At 43.8% G+C, this 18,781-nt stretch overlaps 2 protein-coding genes across 4 annotated transcripts; both read left to right on the forward strand.

Annotated features, from left to right (window-relative positions):
• Positions 1–183: 183 nt before the first annotated feature.
• Positions 184–11,810, forward strand: CBY1 (chibby 1, beta catenin antagonist). 3 transcript variants are annotated; one of them, XM_084809845.1, is made up of 5 exons: positions 184–450; positions 2,007–2,125; positions 4,822–4,927; positions 6,181–6,296; positions 9,959–11,810. In XM_084809845.1, the coding sequence occupies exons 2-5, from the start codon at positions 2,048–2,050 to the stop codon at positions 10,037–10,039; spliced, it is 381 nt and encodes a 126-aa protein (XP_084665971.1). In that variant the 5' UTR covers positions 184–450; positions 2,007–2,047; the 3' UTR covers positions 10,040–11,810. The 3 variants fall into 3 exon arrangements, with proteins under 3 accessions (XP_084665971.1, XP_084665972.1, XP_084665970.1); XM_084809846.1 differs by having other exon boundaries at positions 438–521; XM_084809844.1 differs by having other exon boundaries at positions 438–483.
• A 668-nt stretch (positions 11,811–12,478) lies between these two features.
• TOMM22 (translocase of outer mitochondrial membrane 22) lies at positions 12,479–18,246 on the forward strand. Its single transcript, XM_084809848.1, has 4 exons — positions 12,479–12,654; positions 13,423–13,541; positions 15,130–15,247; positions 17,240–18,246. Exons 1-4 carry the CDS (start codon positions 12,550–12,552, stop codon positions 17,312–17,314), a joined length of 417 nt encoding a protein of 138 aa, XP_084665974.1. The 5' UTR covers positions 12,479–12,549; the 3' UTR covers positions 17,315–18,246.
• The last annotated feature ends 535 nt before the right edge of the window (positions 18,247–18,781 follow it).

Here is an 18,781-nt window from a genome sequence, read left to right on the forward strand (position 1 = left end):
TACGCGTCGGGAGTAACTAATTCGCAAGCCCACTTGTTGGGAATAACATTAATAACGTAACAAAAAAAGCTGCCCACAACTCGTTTCTCCCCCCCCATTTTATAATAATGGTACGACCCGGTCTCCGAAGTATGGTCATATCCTTCGCTCCTCCCCTTCGCGGCGGTTTGGGACACTACCATTACACAAAGGGAGAAGGGGTGTATGTTCTGACATGGGATTATAACCTCCTAAACTTTATCCAGATACAGGCCATTTGATTAATGTTCCGCGCTTTAGAAATTCGTTGTTCATGTCACCTCTTCAGTCGAAAATGCCTGAGTAGCAACTATCTCCTCTTCTGTCGTGCGGTAGAATCGTCTACCCCCTCCTCCGGGTGGAACTGTCTGTTGCTCCCGCTTACTCACGCGTGCCTCGGCGACCACAGCTCGCAAAGTGCAGAAGCGTCGGGTAAGGGCGCGCTTGCGCAAATTGGTCGCCGAGGTGCGTTGGGCAAATGTTGGGTGGGGTGGCCTCTCCAGGTACGGGATGCTGGGGTCTAGCCGCCTGGAGGGTTTGGGAAGGCAACGAAAACGGTTCTCTCGTCTTGCCCTATGCACTGTGGATTCAGTGCATAGGGCGCTGGATTCAGAATATCAGGTTCCCACCATAACCAGGGCTAGGATTTTGCTTGACGTAGAGGTGACTGACTGGGGTTGTGGCAGTTGGGACGAAGCTAGGATTACCACGCCCCGTGCCGTGAGGGCTGTCTTTACCCTGCTGCATGTCAGGCAGAAATTCAGCAGGTGCAGCTTTTGCTGACGTGGAGATACAGTGATGATGAGCTGCACCTGTTAATTTTTGAAAGTGGTGTGTGTGTGTGTGTGTGTGTGTGTTTTAAAGGGTGTGTTGAGAATATCCGTATCTGGCTTCTAAGCTATGCGTGTAGTGATTCATTTCCACACTGCAGCAGCTTATAAAATGACCTGCTGTGTATGCTGTTTGTGCAAGTCCCTTATGAGAGACAGGCCTTGCCTAACTGACCTAGAATCACTAATTCTGGCTGGACTAGGTGTGTCCTGGGAGTTTCTCTCACAAAAGGGGTTTGCACAAACAGTGTAACAGAGGCGCCTTTTACAAGGATTTAATTTATGATTTCATGGCTGATCACACCTATGCAGTTAAATCTCAAGCCTGACATATAGGAAGCAGGAGATAAATCAAGTACATTTCATTATTCTGCGTTGAGATCATCTTGAGGAAGATAATATGGCATTTAGCAGTCTTGGTGATAGATGATGAAAATGAGAAGAAGAATAGGGGATATATTTTTTATTTAACTACCTTAAGTCAAGTGTTCCCAGATCTTGTCACAACTAATCCTTCCTAAACCACACACACAGAAAGCAGATTGAATAACTCCCTGTCTTACTGCTTTCCAATATGTGAAAGATGGTGAGGGGTTTGCCTCACTTTGTATTTAAAGATAGCATCAGTTATCCTTTCTATTATCTTCAGTGGAGCTAGGTAAACCACACACATGTCAGACAGGAGAGTAACTCTAAGGACCATCCACACCTATGGAGATTGCGCTACTAATCTGTTATGTTTTTAAAAGTTTGGTTTTCTGCAGTAGGAAAAAAGATGGAAGAATCACTGGATAAACATGGGAGGGATTACAAATAGATGATGATATCATATGGACCCTCTGTTAATGTGAGTGAATGAGGCATGGTGATTCCACACGAATTGCCTACTGTGGAAGCAGGCCAAGACAAAACCAAACCCATACTGGAAATGTTTTTTGATTATGAATCGCTTATTTAAAAAAAAGTTAGGAGGGGGGAACTGAAAATGTTTTTTTCTGTTCTTTAAATTCAGGAGGGCTAGAAACCTAAAAATTGACAGTTGTAATTCTCATGATTTTGAGGCCAAGCAGCATGGGTTTATGGGCCATGCATTGTTTAGCTCCTTCTGTTGCGATTATGATGTGATTATCTTTTTTGTGTTTGTTATCTCCTTATCAGGAAATCAGTCCAAGCCTAGCAAGATTTTAGGGTGAGAAATCATGCCACTTTTTGGAAACACATTCAGTCCAAAGAAAACCCCACCCAGAAAATCGGCTTCGCTTTCCAACCTGCACTCCGTAAGTTCTGAAAACAAGAATGGGGATGGGCAGACTTCAGGCTTGTGGGATTTTTTTTTAACCACAATCCCATTGTAGTTGGCTGTCGGACCCTGCCCCCACCCCTGCCACAGCCAATCACAAAATGGTGGCTTGGGGTGGACCCAGTCATAAAATGGCTGCTTAGAGAGGCAGAGCCAGTTGCAATTACCTGCTGCCCCTCATAAGATATAGAGAGGAATGCCCTGCCTATATAAATATAACTCCACAGTTACTATAGATCTGGTATTGTGATATTAAGCCCTAAAACTGCGCTAAGCTAAACAAATATTTGGTCACAACCAGCTATTTAATATTATTACTTTACAATTGAAGAGCATCAAGGCTGAGCGAGGTGTGAATAACTTATCCACCCTTCCTTAAAGAAAAAAAGTTCTGCTTTAACTTTCCCATTTTCAGATTAGCACTCTGAATTTTTCTGAGTGGAAAATCTGGATCATAATTATTTTAATTTAAGCCTTCCAAATGAGAGTTTAAAAACAAACACTACATACATCTTTGCTATGGTGCCTGCCTATCCTCCCTAAGGCTTAGTTGTTGTTGTTGTTGTTCAGTCGTTAAGTCATGTCCGACTCTTCGTGACCCCATGGACCATAGCATGCCAGGCCTTCCTGTCCTCCGCTCTCTCCCGGAGTGTGCTCAAGTTCATATTCATTGCATCGGTGATGCTATCTAGCCATATCATTCTCTGCTGTCCCCTTCTCCTTTTGCCTTCAATCTTTCCCAGCATCAGGGTCTTTTCCAGTGAGTCTAAGGCTTAGTACAGGGGGGAAATCCTGGATCAATTGGACTAGAGGAGTATCTCTTGAATATCTCAATCTCCCCTGTTCATTCCTAGATTAGTGAAGAGAAGACACCTGGCACATGTTTAGAGGCACTTTCCTCCTTACGTATCATCATTGCAGGCCCAAGCCTTTGAAATGATAGCAAATTATAAGGATTATTCGTAAAGAATTATGTGTTTTATTAATAGTCTGAGCAGTCTCATGTCCAGCTGGCCTTTATGCCATGTCATTCTAATCACTCATGCCTGGTCTTTGAGCCACCAGTGTTCTGAGCAGCACTTAGGATTTACTTGAAGCAGATGCAAGGGAAAGAGGTGCAGGCAGGTGGTGAGATTGCCCTTTCATATGGGCCTGTTGGCACTGGCCTGGTGGCATTGGCCTGGGATAGTCTGTGTCCCACCTGCCAGAATCTTCATTACAAGTGGAAAGTGGATGCATGGGCCAGGATGGTGAGCATCCCCTGCCCCAACTCTTACATTCAGTCCCTCTTGCTTGCATTCCTGTTCTTGCACTCACATGTATATATAATAGAGGGGCCAGTGAGGTGTGGCCTATCCACTGACTTCGATGGGTTGGTGGACAAGCTCAGGATCTGTTCAAGAAATTGGTGGAGAGCCTGCCTGAGTTTGGCGCTCCAGCCTGGAAAGGAAAGCCTGCTGACAGTGGGAACTGTTTACAGAGCTAAGCTCGCACATTAGTGTCCAAGCTTCAGACCTCTCCTCCCCCTGTATATGTGTATGATTGTACAGAGGCACGATTGCGTGTGTGCAAAACAAGGAAAGAAAATAAATGACGTTAAGGTGTCAATTGTACACACAGTAACATTAAGTCAGGAATGGCTGCGATGTTCTGCCCAGCCCAGATCTAGCGTGCCCTGTCAAACTGTATAATAACAAGCAGTGAGGCATATTTAAAAGTTATAATAATTATGATTAAAGTAAGAAATATATTGCCTTTCACTTATTCTGACGCCTCACCTTAGTAGTCTAGAGTGTATATTTCCTTATTTTTGCTTAATTTATTTTACATCTGCTAGTCACTGGGAAAAGCAAGAAGCTATGCAGGTCATTGAAGCCCCATCCTTGACCAAAGAAAGGCCTGCTGAGCCTTTGGAGGCTTCATCAAACATTGTTTCTGGCAGCCTTCCTCAACCTGGTGCCCTCCAGATATTTTTTGGCTTCAACTCCCAGCTTTCCTGATAATTGGCAGTGCTGGCTGGGGCTAATAGAAATTGATATCCCAAACATCTGGAGATCTTTAGGTTGGGAAGTTTGCTATATAGGCTTTCATGTCTATCTTCTTAGGCATAAGGACTAGAAACATACTTTTTTTGATGAAACAAATGCTTTCTTTGGATGTTGAATTCTATCCAGTATCAAATTTCTTACTTTTCTGTACTTGTGCATAGCTAGACCTAGGCTTAGAATGATGCAATATGATGTGGCATCAGATTTGGGACAGTGGACAACCTCCAGGACATTGCATGGTACATACACTCTTTTTATCTGTTTAAGGGTGCAAACCTGTGCATGTTAGGCAGAAAAAGGTCCTACAACTCCCAGCATTCCCCACCTAGGGAGTTGTAGGACTTTTTTCAGTCTAAACTTGCTTAGGATTGCACCTTAAAGCACTTAGCAAGTTGTAAGCACTCAAGCAGAAATTTCTCTAGATTATCTGGAAAGTGGGAGAGGTTGGTAGGTTAATGAAATCTGTGACTCAAATAGGATAGATAGGTTTTTATGCTCTGGATTAATTTGTGTAGCATATTCTGTACAAATGTGCTTAATGCTAAGAAAATGAAATGCAAAGGGGGTTGGAGAGAATGAAAATGAAGTACTTTGAAAAAATGTTGAATCGGCTTTCTTCCTGCAGCTGGACAGATGTACCCGTGAGATTGAGCTTGGCCTAGACTATGGCACTCCTGTCATGACCCTTACTGGACAGAGTCTGAAGTTTGAGAATGGCCAATGGATAACAGGTGAGAGAGAGCAGTAACTAACGCTGCTAATAGTTACTGCTAAAACTTTCTTTGCTGGGCTCCTAGCAAGCCCGTCCATTGCCTCAGCTGTAGTCTAGCAGTATATTCCCCCAAGTACTCTGTTCCCATACGCCCACTATGCTGGCTCGGCCTGGAGGGAGATGCATCTCTTAATTCTCGTAAGTTTTGTGTTTTTATTTATTCATTTGCTGAATTTTTAGTCTGCTTTTCAGACAATTGTGGTCTCCCAAAGTGGTGCACATTAGTAATAAAGAGATAGGCTGTGCCGTCAGCCTTACAAACTAAAAAGACAAGACGCACAAGGGAAAGGGGAGTGGAGGAAAAACGAAGAGGAGGGAGATCTGTTTTTCAAGGCCGGAACAAGGTGGTGAGCTATAAGCAGGCATTTATGTGCACTTTGGGTCAGGGTGATCTTCCCTTCCTGGGGTTTTGCTTGAATTATGCTCTTTTTCCTTTGCCCAGTAGATGGGGCCAGAGCGGACTTTCCCCTGACTTCTGCAGTCCCAGGGCAACTGCCAATTGGAGCTGAGTGTCCTTTCTGGCATGAAGGGGGAAGCTCCCTGCAACTGCTCTTTCTGTGGGCAGCGGATGGGTCCGGCTGGTTTCTCCCTTGGCTTGAGGTCATTCGTGGGAAGCAGAGGGTGTAGCTCCAGGTTCCCTGGCTGATGGCAGAATCCAGCACGTGCTTCCCTTCTGCTCTCTGGTTCCAGGACAACTGTCAGTCGGAGTCGAGTGTTCTTTCTGGCGGGGTGGGGGAGAAGAGCTCCCTGCAACTGCCAGAATGTGCCTCTGTTCTCAGGATCTCCGTTGTAAGGCTCTCAGCTATGTCTGCTGGGTTGTTTGAGTCCTGGACTCTTTCAAATGGGAATGTATTCAGGGAAGCCAAGGGGCGCTCCCCCCCGCCCCTCCCTTGGTATGTCCACCCAAGCCCTGGCAATTGGTGCCGGTGCCAAGTGTCCCCTTGGGCCTGCCTGGGTACTGGTTCTGGCTCGGGGGTCTGAACTAGCTCTTGCTCGACTGAGCCTTGTTCATATCCCACCATGGCTGGCACTCCTCCTTCCTGGGGGGAAGACACTGCGCAGCGTCTCTTAACATAGACCAGAATGTCTGCAGTGCCGCGTTAATGCTGGCCAGGCCAGCTGCACTGCAGAGCCACTGGAAGGCCATGGCAGTGTTGACACATTCAGCGTGGCATCGGGTGATTCTAATGCCAGCCTCTTTCCCTCTTCTAGATTCGTTAGGGGGCAGCGGGGACCACAGGGAGACGCAGCGCCTGCGCAAACGGAACCAGCAGCTGGAGGAAGAAAACAATCTGCTACGGTTGAAAGTGGACCTTTTGTTGGATATGGTGAGAATGGGGTGATTCACTCCTTTGTTTTTTTATTATCCCTCTGCAGGTGTTAATTAGCTGACAGTGCCAGGATGTCTGTGTGATCATCAACACTACTTTGTGAATGATCATTGGAATGTTTTTAAGCTTGAACGTAATTGTCACAGCCTGTCCTTTTTTGCATGGCATTTCCCTCTGACCACACTGTTTCCAATCCTCCTCACGCAACCGTATATACCTGACAACCTTGGATAACATTTCATCCATCTGTCCATGAAAACTTGTTCCACAATAAATTATTTGGTCTTTAAGGTGCCACAAGACTCTTGATTGTGTTTGCTGCAACAGACTAGCATGGCTAACTTTCTGGAAACTCTCTCTTCTGAAAAGTCTTAACATTTGCATTAATGTGCCTTCCTAATGCACTGAGATAGAGAGCACACAGTGGGTTCATGACTTAGGGGATTAAAGCTTCCTGTTATTGCCTTGAAAACCCTAAATGCTTTGCGATCAAGCTGCTTCAAGGACTGTCTCCTTCCATCTAAATCTGCCTGTTCTTTAAAATCAGCTGCTGTGCACCTCTGGCATGCTCAAAGCAAAGAGAGAACGTGCTCTCATAGGTGCTATAGGGAAACTTGTTAGTTTAAGCCCAACATGTTTCGAAGACAAACGCTCCTTTTTAGGATAAATGATTCGCATCTTATAAAATGCAAATGCTGCTAACAAACTAAGCCAGCTTATTAAGGTAGCGGCTATCCTTCATATATCATCTTTTGTCCTCGAAATGCATTGTATTGAAAGTTTCCCTTTGTCACCATTCAGAACATGTTCTCTTTTTGCTTTCTGTTCATCCGGGGTGCCTCCCTTCTCGTTTTTGTTCCCCCCTGGCATGGCATGTGCCATTGCTTTCAGAGGCATGGTTGGTGGCAACGCATGAGAGGGCTTTCACTGTGGTCGCATTGCCCCATATGTGGGAACTCCCTGTCCCAAGAAGTTAGGTATTTTTCCTCTCTCTGTGTTCCTCTGGGAATTGAAGATATTTCACTTTAAACAAGCCTTTTATTCCATTGCTTAATTTAATGTATTGATCGTTTTGGCTCATTGGGTTCTTGCTCTTTGCAGTTTTTAGTCTGATAATTGTGTTTTAATGATTTTTAAATGCTTCTTTTATGTTTTGCGAGCTGCTTTGAGCATCTCCTTTTTGGAGGGGAAAATCAGGCATACATTTTTTACATGAATAAATTAAAGCTGAGGTCTCCATCCAAAATTGCATTTTCCTTGGTGAACCCCTGGATTACTAGTACTTTAGTATGACAGTAATTCCAGTTCCATCACCACCACCATTCACCCAAAATTATGACTGAGTTTCATTCCATTTGCAGAAGTCCTGGCCCAACTGTTTGCTAGGTAGTATTGATTGGTGAATGATCTCAGCATATACTTCTGAGCAAGTACTCAGTGGAAAGTTTCCTTAGAGCAGTGGCTTTCAAATCAGTTCCTAAGAGCCCTAGGCTCCTTTATGAGAAGATAAGTAATGGCAGAGAAACAGCTGCCCAGGAAACAGCTTGTCCAGAATTAAATATTTCTCCCTGTAATGCACAACTACATAGACGAAATAACTAAGACGCTTGTGGCAGCTTTCACTGACTATAGTCCACTTTATCAAATGCTTGGAGTATTATGGACAGTTCAAGTTTTTTATGCAGTACATATGAGGTAGGAGTAAGAACTGTAAACATTGAGGTTCGACAGAAATACAATGTAAAAAGTACTGATGGTGAACAGTCACATGGAGGGAGCAGTCCTATGGCCACTAGACCGTGGCTAGACAGCCATAGGATATCTGGTTTTCCAGGAACCGACCTCAGAGCCCATGCTTCGAGGTCAGTTCCCAGAGAACTGACCTCCCCCCACTGTTCCGCGCTATCTCAGAGGCAGCGTGGAACAGCCCCTTCCTCTGCACTTGCAAGAGGAGTGTGGAGTGGCCGAAAAGGGGCATTCCAGGGTGGGGAGGGTGGAAATGCCTGTATGATACATCCTATGTGTGGTACAGCATCCTCCTCCCCCACTCAGCCCTCCTGCAGCTAGACAGCTGCAGTCGGCTGTCTAGCCGAAAGTGCAGGGCAGGAGAAGCGTGGAGGGAATGATACCCTCTCTGCTGCTCCTGCCCTGCATTGGATAGGCGGTTGCCTCTGAGTTTGGAGGCGGCTGCCTATCTGAGTAGGATTGCACCCTAACAGTAGTAATTTACAGTGCAGTTGCTGATAACAAACATCCTGGCACTAAGTGAGCCAATTAACACATATAGTGTGATAAAAATCTATAATCCCGATTCAAACCTCTGGTGATAGAATTAAACCTGTTGATGAATTCTAGGTCAGCAGTCTCTTTTGCAAATCTCCCTTTGAAGTTCCTTTGCTCTGCAATGGCAACTTTAAAATCTGTGACAAGAGTCTACTGGAAGGGTGACGTGTTCTCTCACTGGTTTCTGCATATTGCCTGAGGGCCTATTTGCATCCATTTGTTCTTTTCCATAGAGACTGGCCTGTTTGTCCTCTCCAGAATGGCACTGCTGACAGAAGATGTCTAATATATCACATTAGAAGATGAGCAAATAAATGAGCCCCTAATGTTGTGGATACCATTATTAGGTCCTGAAATGGTGTTTCTAGAGTAGATATGAGGACAGAGCTGGTGTCTGGGTTTGTTGTAGGGTCTGGTCCTTTCTATCCTTGTTATGTGTCTTGTTGCTAGTGAGTAGCTGTCTTAGATTGGGGAGCTGTCTATAAGTAAGTATAGGCCTGCCACCCAAGGCTTTTGAAAGGGAAATGTCATTGTCCAGGATGGGCTGTAGATCACTGATGATACATTTGAGCAGTTTGAGCTGGGAACTGTAGGTGACAACAAGTAGTCTTCTGTTTTTTACTCTTCTGGGTCAGCCCTATAGTGGACTGTTCCTGGGTACCTGTCTGGCCTTGTCGATCTTTTTTCTCACTTTATTGGGTGGGCGCTGTAGTCTGAGGAATGCCTGATCTAGATCCTTACGTTGCTAATCTCTGTCTGATGAATCTGAACAGATACAGTTGTATATTAGGACTAGTCTGTAGACAATAGATCTTGTGGGATGTTCTGGGTGGAAGAAGGAAGCATGTAAATATGTGTAGCAATGAGTAGGTTTCCAGTATGAAGTGGTGCTTATATGTGCATTATGTAGTTGCACAATCATCTTCAGAAAGTAAACTGCTTATTGGTTAAGGCTTAGGTTGATGGTGGGATGGAAGTTATTGAAATCCTGGTGGAACTTTGTCAGGGCTTCCTGTCCATGAGTCCAGATAATAAAGATGTCATCAATTAATCTCAGGTAGAGAAAGGCTTTTGGGGACAGGAGCTGAGAAAGCCTTGTGTTGGATGCATTCTAGGGGACATTTTTAGTGCACGAGGTGACAGGCTGAACAGGCTTGGCCAGTATTCCACATTAACAGAGAACATGCTCCAGAACAATAGGTAGAGGTTGGTATGTGAATTGATGTAGACAGGGCACCCTCAGGATGTAGAGTTTGCAATTCCGTTGCTTTAGCGAGAAACAGAAATGAAATATTTCTTTATGTGCTACCAGCACTAATGTGCCATTGGAAAACAGATTTGTTCTTTCATTGCCCATTTCTGCTTTCTGTTTGCAGCTGTCTGAGACGACTGCAGAGTCCCACCTCATGGAGAAGGAACTGGAAGAACTGAAAAATTACAGCCGAAGGAGGAAGTGAACAGGAGATGAGAGCCTTTAAGAGCTGGGGGAAGAAAGAGCAGGAGAATCTGGTTAAAAGCAGCCTTACCCAGAAGTGATGAAGCCACATCTGCCTTGGAAGACTTTTTTTATCCTGGTCCCTATAGGACATGTAGCCAAGATCCCAAGTGTGAAATATTAATACGCACTCCAGTGCTGTCATGAAGCAGCTATCCTATTTTTTCCATCCTTGTGGAGCTTCTATCCAAGTGTTCTTAACGTGTCACTGCAACACACATTTACTCTATCCAGTAGATGGTCGAGTAGTTGTAGATGGTGTGCGTCTCCACTCACCCAAGAAGAAAGCAGCAAAAATTCTGACGGTAGAGAGGAAGAATGGAAGAGGGGGAAACTGCCTGCAACATACACCACCACGCTCCTCTTGGCTGTGTTCAGATGATCAAATCCTGGCTTATTAAGCCAGGATGGGCAATAGCAGTGTGAACTCACAGTCCCTTTACTCCTCCCTTTGTCCAAAGCAAGCCAGGAAGCAAACTTCATAGCTTCTAATTACATCCACACTGGGAGCTATGGTTAATGGCTTCCAACAAGCCAGGATTGGAAGCCAGCTTTAAACTATGGTTTAAAGCAGGGGTGCACAACCCCTGGCTCAGGGGCTGCATGCACTCTCCCAAGGCCTTCACTGCAGCACCCCAACAGTGTCTTATCCCAACCACCCTTCCCCTTCCTCATATAGATCACTCTTGTCCCACCACTGCTAGCAGTGAGGAAAGAGTGATGTGTATCAGGATCACTGGGAGAGGGAGCGGAGAGAAAGCTCTCTACTCCCTCCCTCAGAGATCCTCATACAGATTGCTGGTGTGGGTCCTGGCCCCAAAGCCAATATCACATGCGGCCCTTGGGACCAAAAAGGTTGTGCACCCCTGAATTAAAGTTTACAAAGTCCACAGTTCTCATGTAACAGATTGGTATGATTAATTCCACCTTCCTGGCTTTCTCACTCATTCAAAGGGAGAAATAAAGCAGTTGCAAAGGGGTTGCATTCAAGTACACCCTGTTCATGTGTATCCTGACTTAATAAGCCAGGATTGGTGGCTTACAGTGACATCTGAACCAGGCCATTGTGTCTCTCTCCATTTTAGATCCATTTTTCAGTGGATTTTCTCATTTATCCTTGAAATCTAGGATTCTGTTTTTTGTGGAGAAATATGGTTCTGGACTTGATTTCCTGCTAATGAGCTGATAAGGACAGAGTTGTAGTGAAGGAAAGTGTAGGTATCTGAAGTGATATTAGTCTGGAATGCCTCAGCTTCTCTTCCTAAAGTTGCACACTACAATCAGTTTAGTCATCCTGAATATTGGCTACGCTTAGTCTAACGTTGACTGACACAATCCAGGGATGTGGCTAGGAAGTATGAGATCTCTGTCCTATTTTGGCTTTCCTCTCTCTTGTCTGACCCCAGTCCAGTGCTGTCTTGCCTTATGGGTATGGACACACTCCATATTGAACAGCTCCATTTTTCTTCCTATTCCTATAATTCTATTGCTTCATTATCGCTACATGTGCTGTATTTTTAGTTTTTGTCTTGGCCAAAACCTCTTCAGCTAATTCTTGTCTCTTTCAAGTATTATTTTTGTACATCTATCAGTTCCACTCCTACTGCTATAAGATAGAATGTTGGGTTGAATAGCTCTGTAAACCTATTTTTATACTGTAAAAATAAATTTATTACAGTGTTTCTTTTGCCTTAGTGTTGGTTTGTGTATTTGTTTTATTACATATTCTAATTAAAAAAATACACACACACAGTAGTATAAACATCAGCCTTGGGTTCAAGAAAAGTCTGTTTGGCCATCTTCAAGAATAATTCCACAGAAAAACAGTAACCCTACAAAAACCTAAACCTGCTAATATACTTATGTTCAATAAACACTGTGAAGCTTAGGGAAGGTAGGCAAAAACCCAGATTTTTAAAAACTGGAATAATAAAGTTCATTAGGCAATAAATCCTTATATGCTATTAGATACAATTTAAAGTCAATATTCAATGTGAGAAAGTTAAAGAATTATGTACTTACTGGAAATTCATGTTCACTTATTTATGTATTTAGATTTTATGGAAATTACAGTGGAGGCTGGTGGCTCTGATGTCAGTGGGGGTGAATCCACTTTGGGTTTCAGTCAGAACCACGCAGAACTCTAAAGGAGCTAAAGGTGCTCTACACCTTGGATAGCTCCTTTAGAGTTCTGGCTGTTTATGACTGAAACCCAGAATGGATTCGGGCCCCACCGAAATCGGAGCACCAGCCTCCACTGAATGAGACAGTAACAACCGGCGGATAAAGCCTGTCCTAGACCTGGGCACTGCCTTCAGTTCTGCCTCCCCGCCACCAGGTGCCGCTGTGCCAAGGCGGAGGACGGCCGCCGCGCTCTCAGCCTCTCCCGATCTTCCCCTTCGCTTCCGGTAACGTGCTATCCGCTGCCGGCCTCCTGTCTCCGCGCTTGCTGCTGCTCCTCCCGTTGCAGTCATGGCCGCCGCGACGCCCCTGTCCCCCGAAGACCTGCTGTTGCCCAAGGCTGGCACAGGCAAGGCCGAGGAGCTGGAAGGGGAGATAGAGGAGGACGACGAGGAGGTAAGCGGGCCCTTGCTGTGGGGCGGAGTGCCGGGCTGCACCGGGCCATGTGCGAGGTGACCCCTCTGGGGGGCGGGGCGGCCTGGCCTCAGGCCAGCCTTCCCCACTCTGGTGCCCTCGAGATGCGTTGGACTACAACTCCCAGCATCCTTCAGCTAGCATGGCTGGCTGAGGGGTGCTTAGAGTTGTAGTCCAACGCATTTGAGGAAAGGTGTCTTAGGCCCATGAGGTTGGCTCGATTGAACAGATAAGGTGGGGGTGTGCTGCGCCTTCCCTGTATCTGGGGGAGAAGGCATGCAGGAGCTTGAGGGAAGGGCCAGTGCTGCTGGCGGGCATTGTCCATCGTGATTCGGGTGGCCACTTCTGAATCGCCCCAAAAGATGAAATGCATCACCAAAAAAGAGGACAAAAGAAGACATGAGTGTGCATAACGTTTACATATGCTGATCTATATGCACAGATACAAATTTAGGATCAGTCATTATAATTTAAGTGGAAATGCAGTCCATCTCACTATAGTGCAGAAGACTATGACCAGGCACTTGTTGCTGCCTGTTCATTCTGCTGTCCAGGTGCTTAAACTTGATGGCAACAGTTGTTATGGTTCGTATCTTTAAACTGGACAGCGCTTCAAATGGAGAATGTTTTCAGAGGATTGTCCTCTCCAAAAGAGAACTCATGGCCACCCTAGTTGTGATTCCAGTGGGAGGGGTATAGAGGGATTCTTTGGCAGGCTCCTACCCTTTGTTTTTCTTGCCCCCATTGCAGCTGGATGAGACATTGGCAGAGAGGCTTTGGGGTTTGACAGAGATGTTCCCAGACAGCATTCGATCTGCAGCTGGATCTACTTTCGATGTGTCCCTTTCTGTAGCCCAGAAAATGTACAGGTGAGAAGGGGTAATGAAAGATGAGAGTCCCACAGACGGTGCACAGATGTGCCTGTGTGGTATGCCTCACGAGAACAGAGGCATGCATTTTGCGAACAATTATGGTCACCCGCCACTATTTCAGTGTTATAGATCATTGACCCTGAGGTAGATGGTTTGTTCAGCCCAAGGCCTACAAAAGGAATTCAAAACTATTTCAGAGGCTGAAGCTATTTTGCACTTCTGTGTTTAATGGAGGGTCATGGTGAGGTCTTACACTTTATGCAGTATGCAGTTTGTGAATGTTTTCAGTGTAAGGCGAGAAATTACTCTCCTTAGGCTGTTTGAATGATTGTCATCGTGGCTGGGAACTCATCATGTACACTTCAGGTTTAACAAAAGAAAATCTTTGAGATGAATGTAAAACATAATTTATATGAACTTAACATGTGCACAGTTTAAGTAAATGAATATGGTATGGCCATGGTAAGTGACATAGATAATTGAGAGGCTGTTGTAAGTGAAATTGGGTGGGGAAAGGCAAAATGCTCTATTTATTTATTGTTAAATGTAGAAACTCCCCATTGAGTAATTTAATCAAAAAAAGGTCTTGTGATTAAATGGCTTTGGCCCTTCATTCTTTAAACTCTTCATTGAAAAAATACTACAAGAAAATATACATGTATATTTAATAAGATAAAATAAGATAAAATATTCCAAATAGACATGAAAAATAAATGTAAGCTAAATATACTGTCCATTACACTAAAAAATTATCTTGTTAATGCTTTTCCAAATTACTCAGGTTGTGTGGTATGCTGCCCAGTCTTGCACAAAAGAACCCCCATGTTAAGTAAAAATTAACCTCTATTTTGTAAAGGGTAAAATGCCATTGATACAGTATTTTATAGAACTTTTCTATAATATTTATACAAGGTGAATCTGTCAAGACCTTATCTCCCTTATGTCCTATTCAATATAATCTATTGCAATCTTTTGGATCAATTGAACTGGCATTTTATTGCATCGATTTATTGGGCAGCCATCCTAAATTCTTGGGATATGACAAATGAGAGAATAAAATAGAAATGTTGTTCAAAATTATATGAGGATTGGAAAGCATAGATTTGGACTCCGAACTTTCATGATACACCATCCTCAAGTTCCCAAGCTATCGCAAACATAAGATCTAGAAATATATTTTATTACAAGAGAGAGAGAGAGAATGAGAACTTATTTTTGAGCTCCCTAAAAGATCACAGGCAGCCTAATTATGGTATACGACCAAATGCTGGGCAACCTTTATGCATTTTGTTCTTTGGTTTACTAATTCCTTAGGGTGCATTTCAATGGAATATTGGTAGTTTAAAGTGAGAAGACCTGGCAGTATTTCAGATTATGATGGATATGTATTTTGGAAAATTTGTAGTTGGAAGCAAATATAGGATAGTGAAGAGGGAAACATAGCAGGGTTCAGGTACACTGGTGTTGCCATATGAAGAAATTTAAGTGGAATAATAGTCTATACTGGATCTGAGATATTTAGGGCAAGTCCTTTTCATTATAACAAGGATAGAAAACATTGCTTCTGGCCTTCCTCCCACTAAAGATTCTCCAGGGCAGCTTTGTGGATTGGGACTACTTCCTTCATGATCCTAGTTCTTCCTGTTGTTTTTGAAACGGAGAAACTCCAGATGGAGCAGCAGCAGCAAATGCAGCAACGGCAGGTGAGCGTTGAATTACTTTTTAGTTCAGGTATCCTAATGAGTTCCTTTTATCTGTGGATCTCCTTCCCCTATTCACGGAACAATACATTTGAGCCTTGAAGATTTGCATAAGTAGCTGTTCAAGTATCCGGTATACCAGTTCATTTTGTTTGATGTATCTCTATCCTCCATTCTATATACATATCTGCTCAGTCCCTTTGCTGTATCCATATTCACCCCCAAAGCATACCCCAACTTATTACATGTTGCCCTCATTAACTTTTTTCCTCTTATGTAGACACAACCTGCATTCTCAATTTATATGCACATTCACACAATTTTATCCAGTCAACACAATTGCTGATACAAGATGAAATAGATATCTGCGTCTCCCCTTTCCTTTCCCATTGTTACCTTCTAGTCTTTAAACTGACCATAATTATATTTAACTGGAGAGTACAAAACATCATGCTGGCTGCCCTGGCTTGGGTTATTGTGCATTTTAAGTGCCTTCAGAAGATTGGCTGAGGGCTGCGTCCTTGCAGCAAAGCATCTGAGTTTTGGCAGTTGACTGGGGCCTTTCTGGTCAGTTACAGTGTATACCATGAAATTCCCCTCTCTGTTAACAGAGAATCAGGTTGCCCACCTCTTCTTGTTGGCATGCGTGGAATTTGACTGTGACCCTTGTTGGTTTCCTTCCTTCATGGGGAAAGCAATCCTATGGCCTCTAGACAGCATCTGTGGGGGGACATAGGATAGTTCGGATTCCTGGATCTGAGGTCCCAGGAGTCCAAGCTCCATGCCCCTTAGGGATGCTGGAGAAATTCAAGGCAGACAAAAATGAGTTCAGTTTTCTAAGAATCTGACCTGTGGAATCTGCTGCAAACTGGCCTTCTTGTGCTGCGCAGGGTCTGTGGGCTTTCAGATCTTTATTTTTTTACTTTCCTGAAATTTATGCAAATTTATTCATAGGAAAATATGCACGTTTCTGTTGAGACATATGCCATCCTGGAAAATATATGCAGGGAAAAGTTGAATGGAATGGGGGACAATATGCTAAATGTTACGTACTAGCATAAATTATGTAACTTGTTGCAAACCCTCTCATGGAATTATTTGCATATTTTTCCTCATAACAAAAAAAAATTCAAATCCTTTTGTGAACTGACGCTGGAATGAACAACACTGCACAGTCCACAACACACACGTGGAACGGATTTCACAAACAGACATCCCTACTGCCCCCTCCCCGCCAGCGCAGAGAGAACTGCACCGGCTGCCTCTCCAAGGTTGCAAAAACAACTTCAGAGAGGAGGGAAAGGGGGTGGTTCTGTTGGTCGGGAGGGGACCAGGGAGGCTGGCTTACGAAGAATCCTCCACCTCCCCAGCCTCCTTCCCTCCCACTCCACAGAGCCTCAGCTAGGTGTGTGAAAAAGCCTCTGCGCTCCTCCCGCTCTGCATAGGATGCTGTCAGCCTCTGATTTTGGAGGCTGACAGGCATCCTGATAGGACTGCACCCTAAATTAACTATAGCCACAAATGCCACCCTTTTTAAAGCTGCACAGCAGTATGTCATCCTTTGTGGAATTTCCTTAATCACCTGAGTGGGGGCCAAACACTGAAACCTAGTATTGCCAGGTCTCTCAAGATCTGCATTGACATTTCTGTCACCTGCTGAGATACAGCAAGGATACAGACTATGTTGGATAATAAAATGGGTATTAATAATGCTGTGTTGCTCAGGTACTAGCAGTCTTCTCTCATTGACCTTATTCACTCATCTAAATCTGAGCAGACTTTTCTGCTTGAATGAATTTAGAATTTTATTACTGTTAAAGGCAACAAAGAATATTGCAGGATGGTAGGAAATGCTGGTGTTGCGTTCTTTATGGGCAAGAGTGATGCAAAAGAACTGTAGGACATATGAAACCCAAGGTGAAAACCCTTCCTCAGTAAGTTATAAAGAGGCTTGAGTACTGGTTAGTCATTGTGGTATTTTCTCATTTCTTACAGATTTTATTAGGACCCAACACAGGGCTGTCTGGAGGAATGCCAGGTGCATTGCCTTCTCTTCCTGGAAAGATGTAATGAAGTTACACAGGAGCCACGTTATGGCAGGAAATCTTGAAATCATTTGAACTGTTTGGTTAGGCTGGAGCATTTTTTCTTTAAACCTTGGAACATTTGCCTATTCACAGTGGAGGAACTCCAATCTGGATCTCCTAAAATAGGTGCTCTTCCATCATCTTTAGCCAGTTATGACTTTTTCATCTACCTTCTCAGTTGATGTTATAAGCAACTGCAAATATTTTGGAAGTTTCTGTTTTGGTATCCTTACCTCCAGAAAACCACCTCAGGACATGTCAGATTCTGGCCAACTTTAGCCAGTAATATTGTCTGTGCAAATAGTCCTGTTATTCTCCTGCTGTATCTAAGGCCTATTTCAAAGTAGTAACAGAAAGACATGGAGTAAATGTGCCAGCAGGTACAGCATATGGGAGAACCTAGGGTACACTAAACTCCATGCAGTGACCTGATGTTATGTACCTTACAATGTGTTGTTTGAAAAGGAAAGGAGGAAAAGTCATTTTTGCCAACTCTATGCTGAATCTATTGGTATCAAAGTCAGTTACAGCACTTTTGTATTAAATAGTTTCAGTGCAAACATGGAGTGTTCTCTATTATTTTAGGTTTAATTTACATCTTGCTTGCCTAAAGTTGGATACTAAGAGACTATAGTGTTAAGCCTCAGCTTTGCATGTGCGTGCAGTACTGAAGTGTGGGAGAAATTATGTAGGGACTCCCCCCACAGAGAAGCCTTTCTCTAAGGCTACAACTTAGCAATACATTTTTTCCCTTTATGTACATTACAGAACTCAACACAGAACTGACAGGACACATCAGAGGGTTTTCTCATTTTTAATATTTTGGTTAAACAAAATACATCTTTGTAAACAAACCCAAGACAAGGCTATAACAAAACCAAACAAGCAAGAAAACAATTATGGGCTTCTCCATTCCCAAGCAATGGGACTGAGCTGGTTCTTTTCCTCTGTTGCCATAACTCTGGTCCAGAGGTATGCGTGTGATCACATGTTCCCTTTTCCTGAGCTGCTAAATCACAACACTCCCCCTAGGGACAGAACAATGGCATAACTACACAAGAGAGGAGAGAAACAGCTTTTAGTTTTTAAAATATATTTGCATATTGTGCACTGGTCCATTGGCTTCCATGCAAACAGGGTCTCTCCAAAGTGCTATTTTAGTCAGCATAGAGAATAAGCAGTCTTTTCTGCTGAACTTTTTTTTTTAAACACTTGAAAAAATGGCTTCAAGTCAGAGGCAGAACTGCAAGCCTGATGCTCTGCTTGTGAAAAGTGTGTATGTGTGTGTACAAACTTTGCCAGCTGGTTTTGGTCATTGGAATGTGTAGTCCAGAAGAAAGGGGAGGGCTTTGTAAAAATAGGCATATTGGGCTTGGACTGTAGTGCATGCAGAGAAGCGTCAACTCAGATTTCCAGTATAATGCCTACAGTTTGTCCAGAGGTCAATAAA

This window comes from Heloderma suspectum, chromosome 7 (genome assembly GCF_057233095.1).
Source record: "Heloderma suspectum isolate Gila_16-S chromosome 7, 16-S_ref, whole genome shotgun sequence".
NCBI classification, from domain to species: Eukaryota; Metazoa; Chordata; class Lepidosauria; order Squamata; family Helodermatidae; genus Heloderma; species Heloderma suspectum.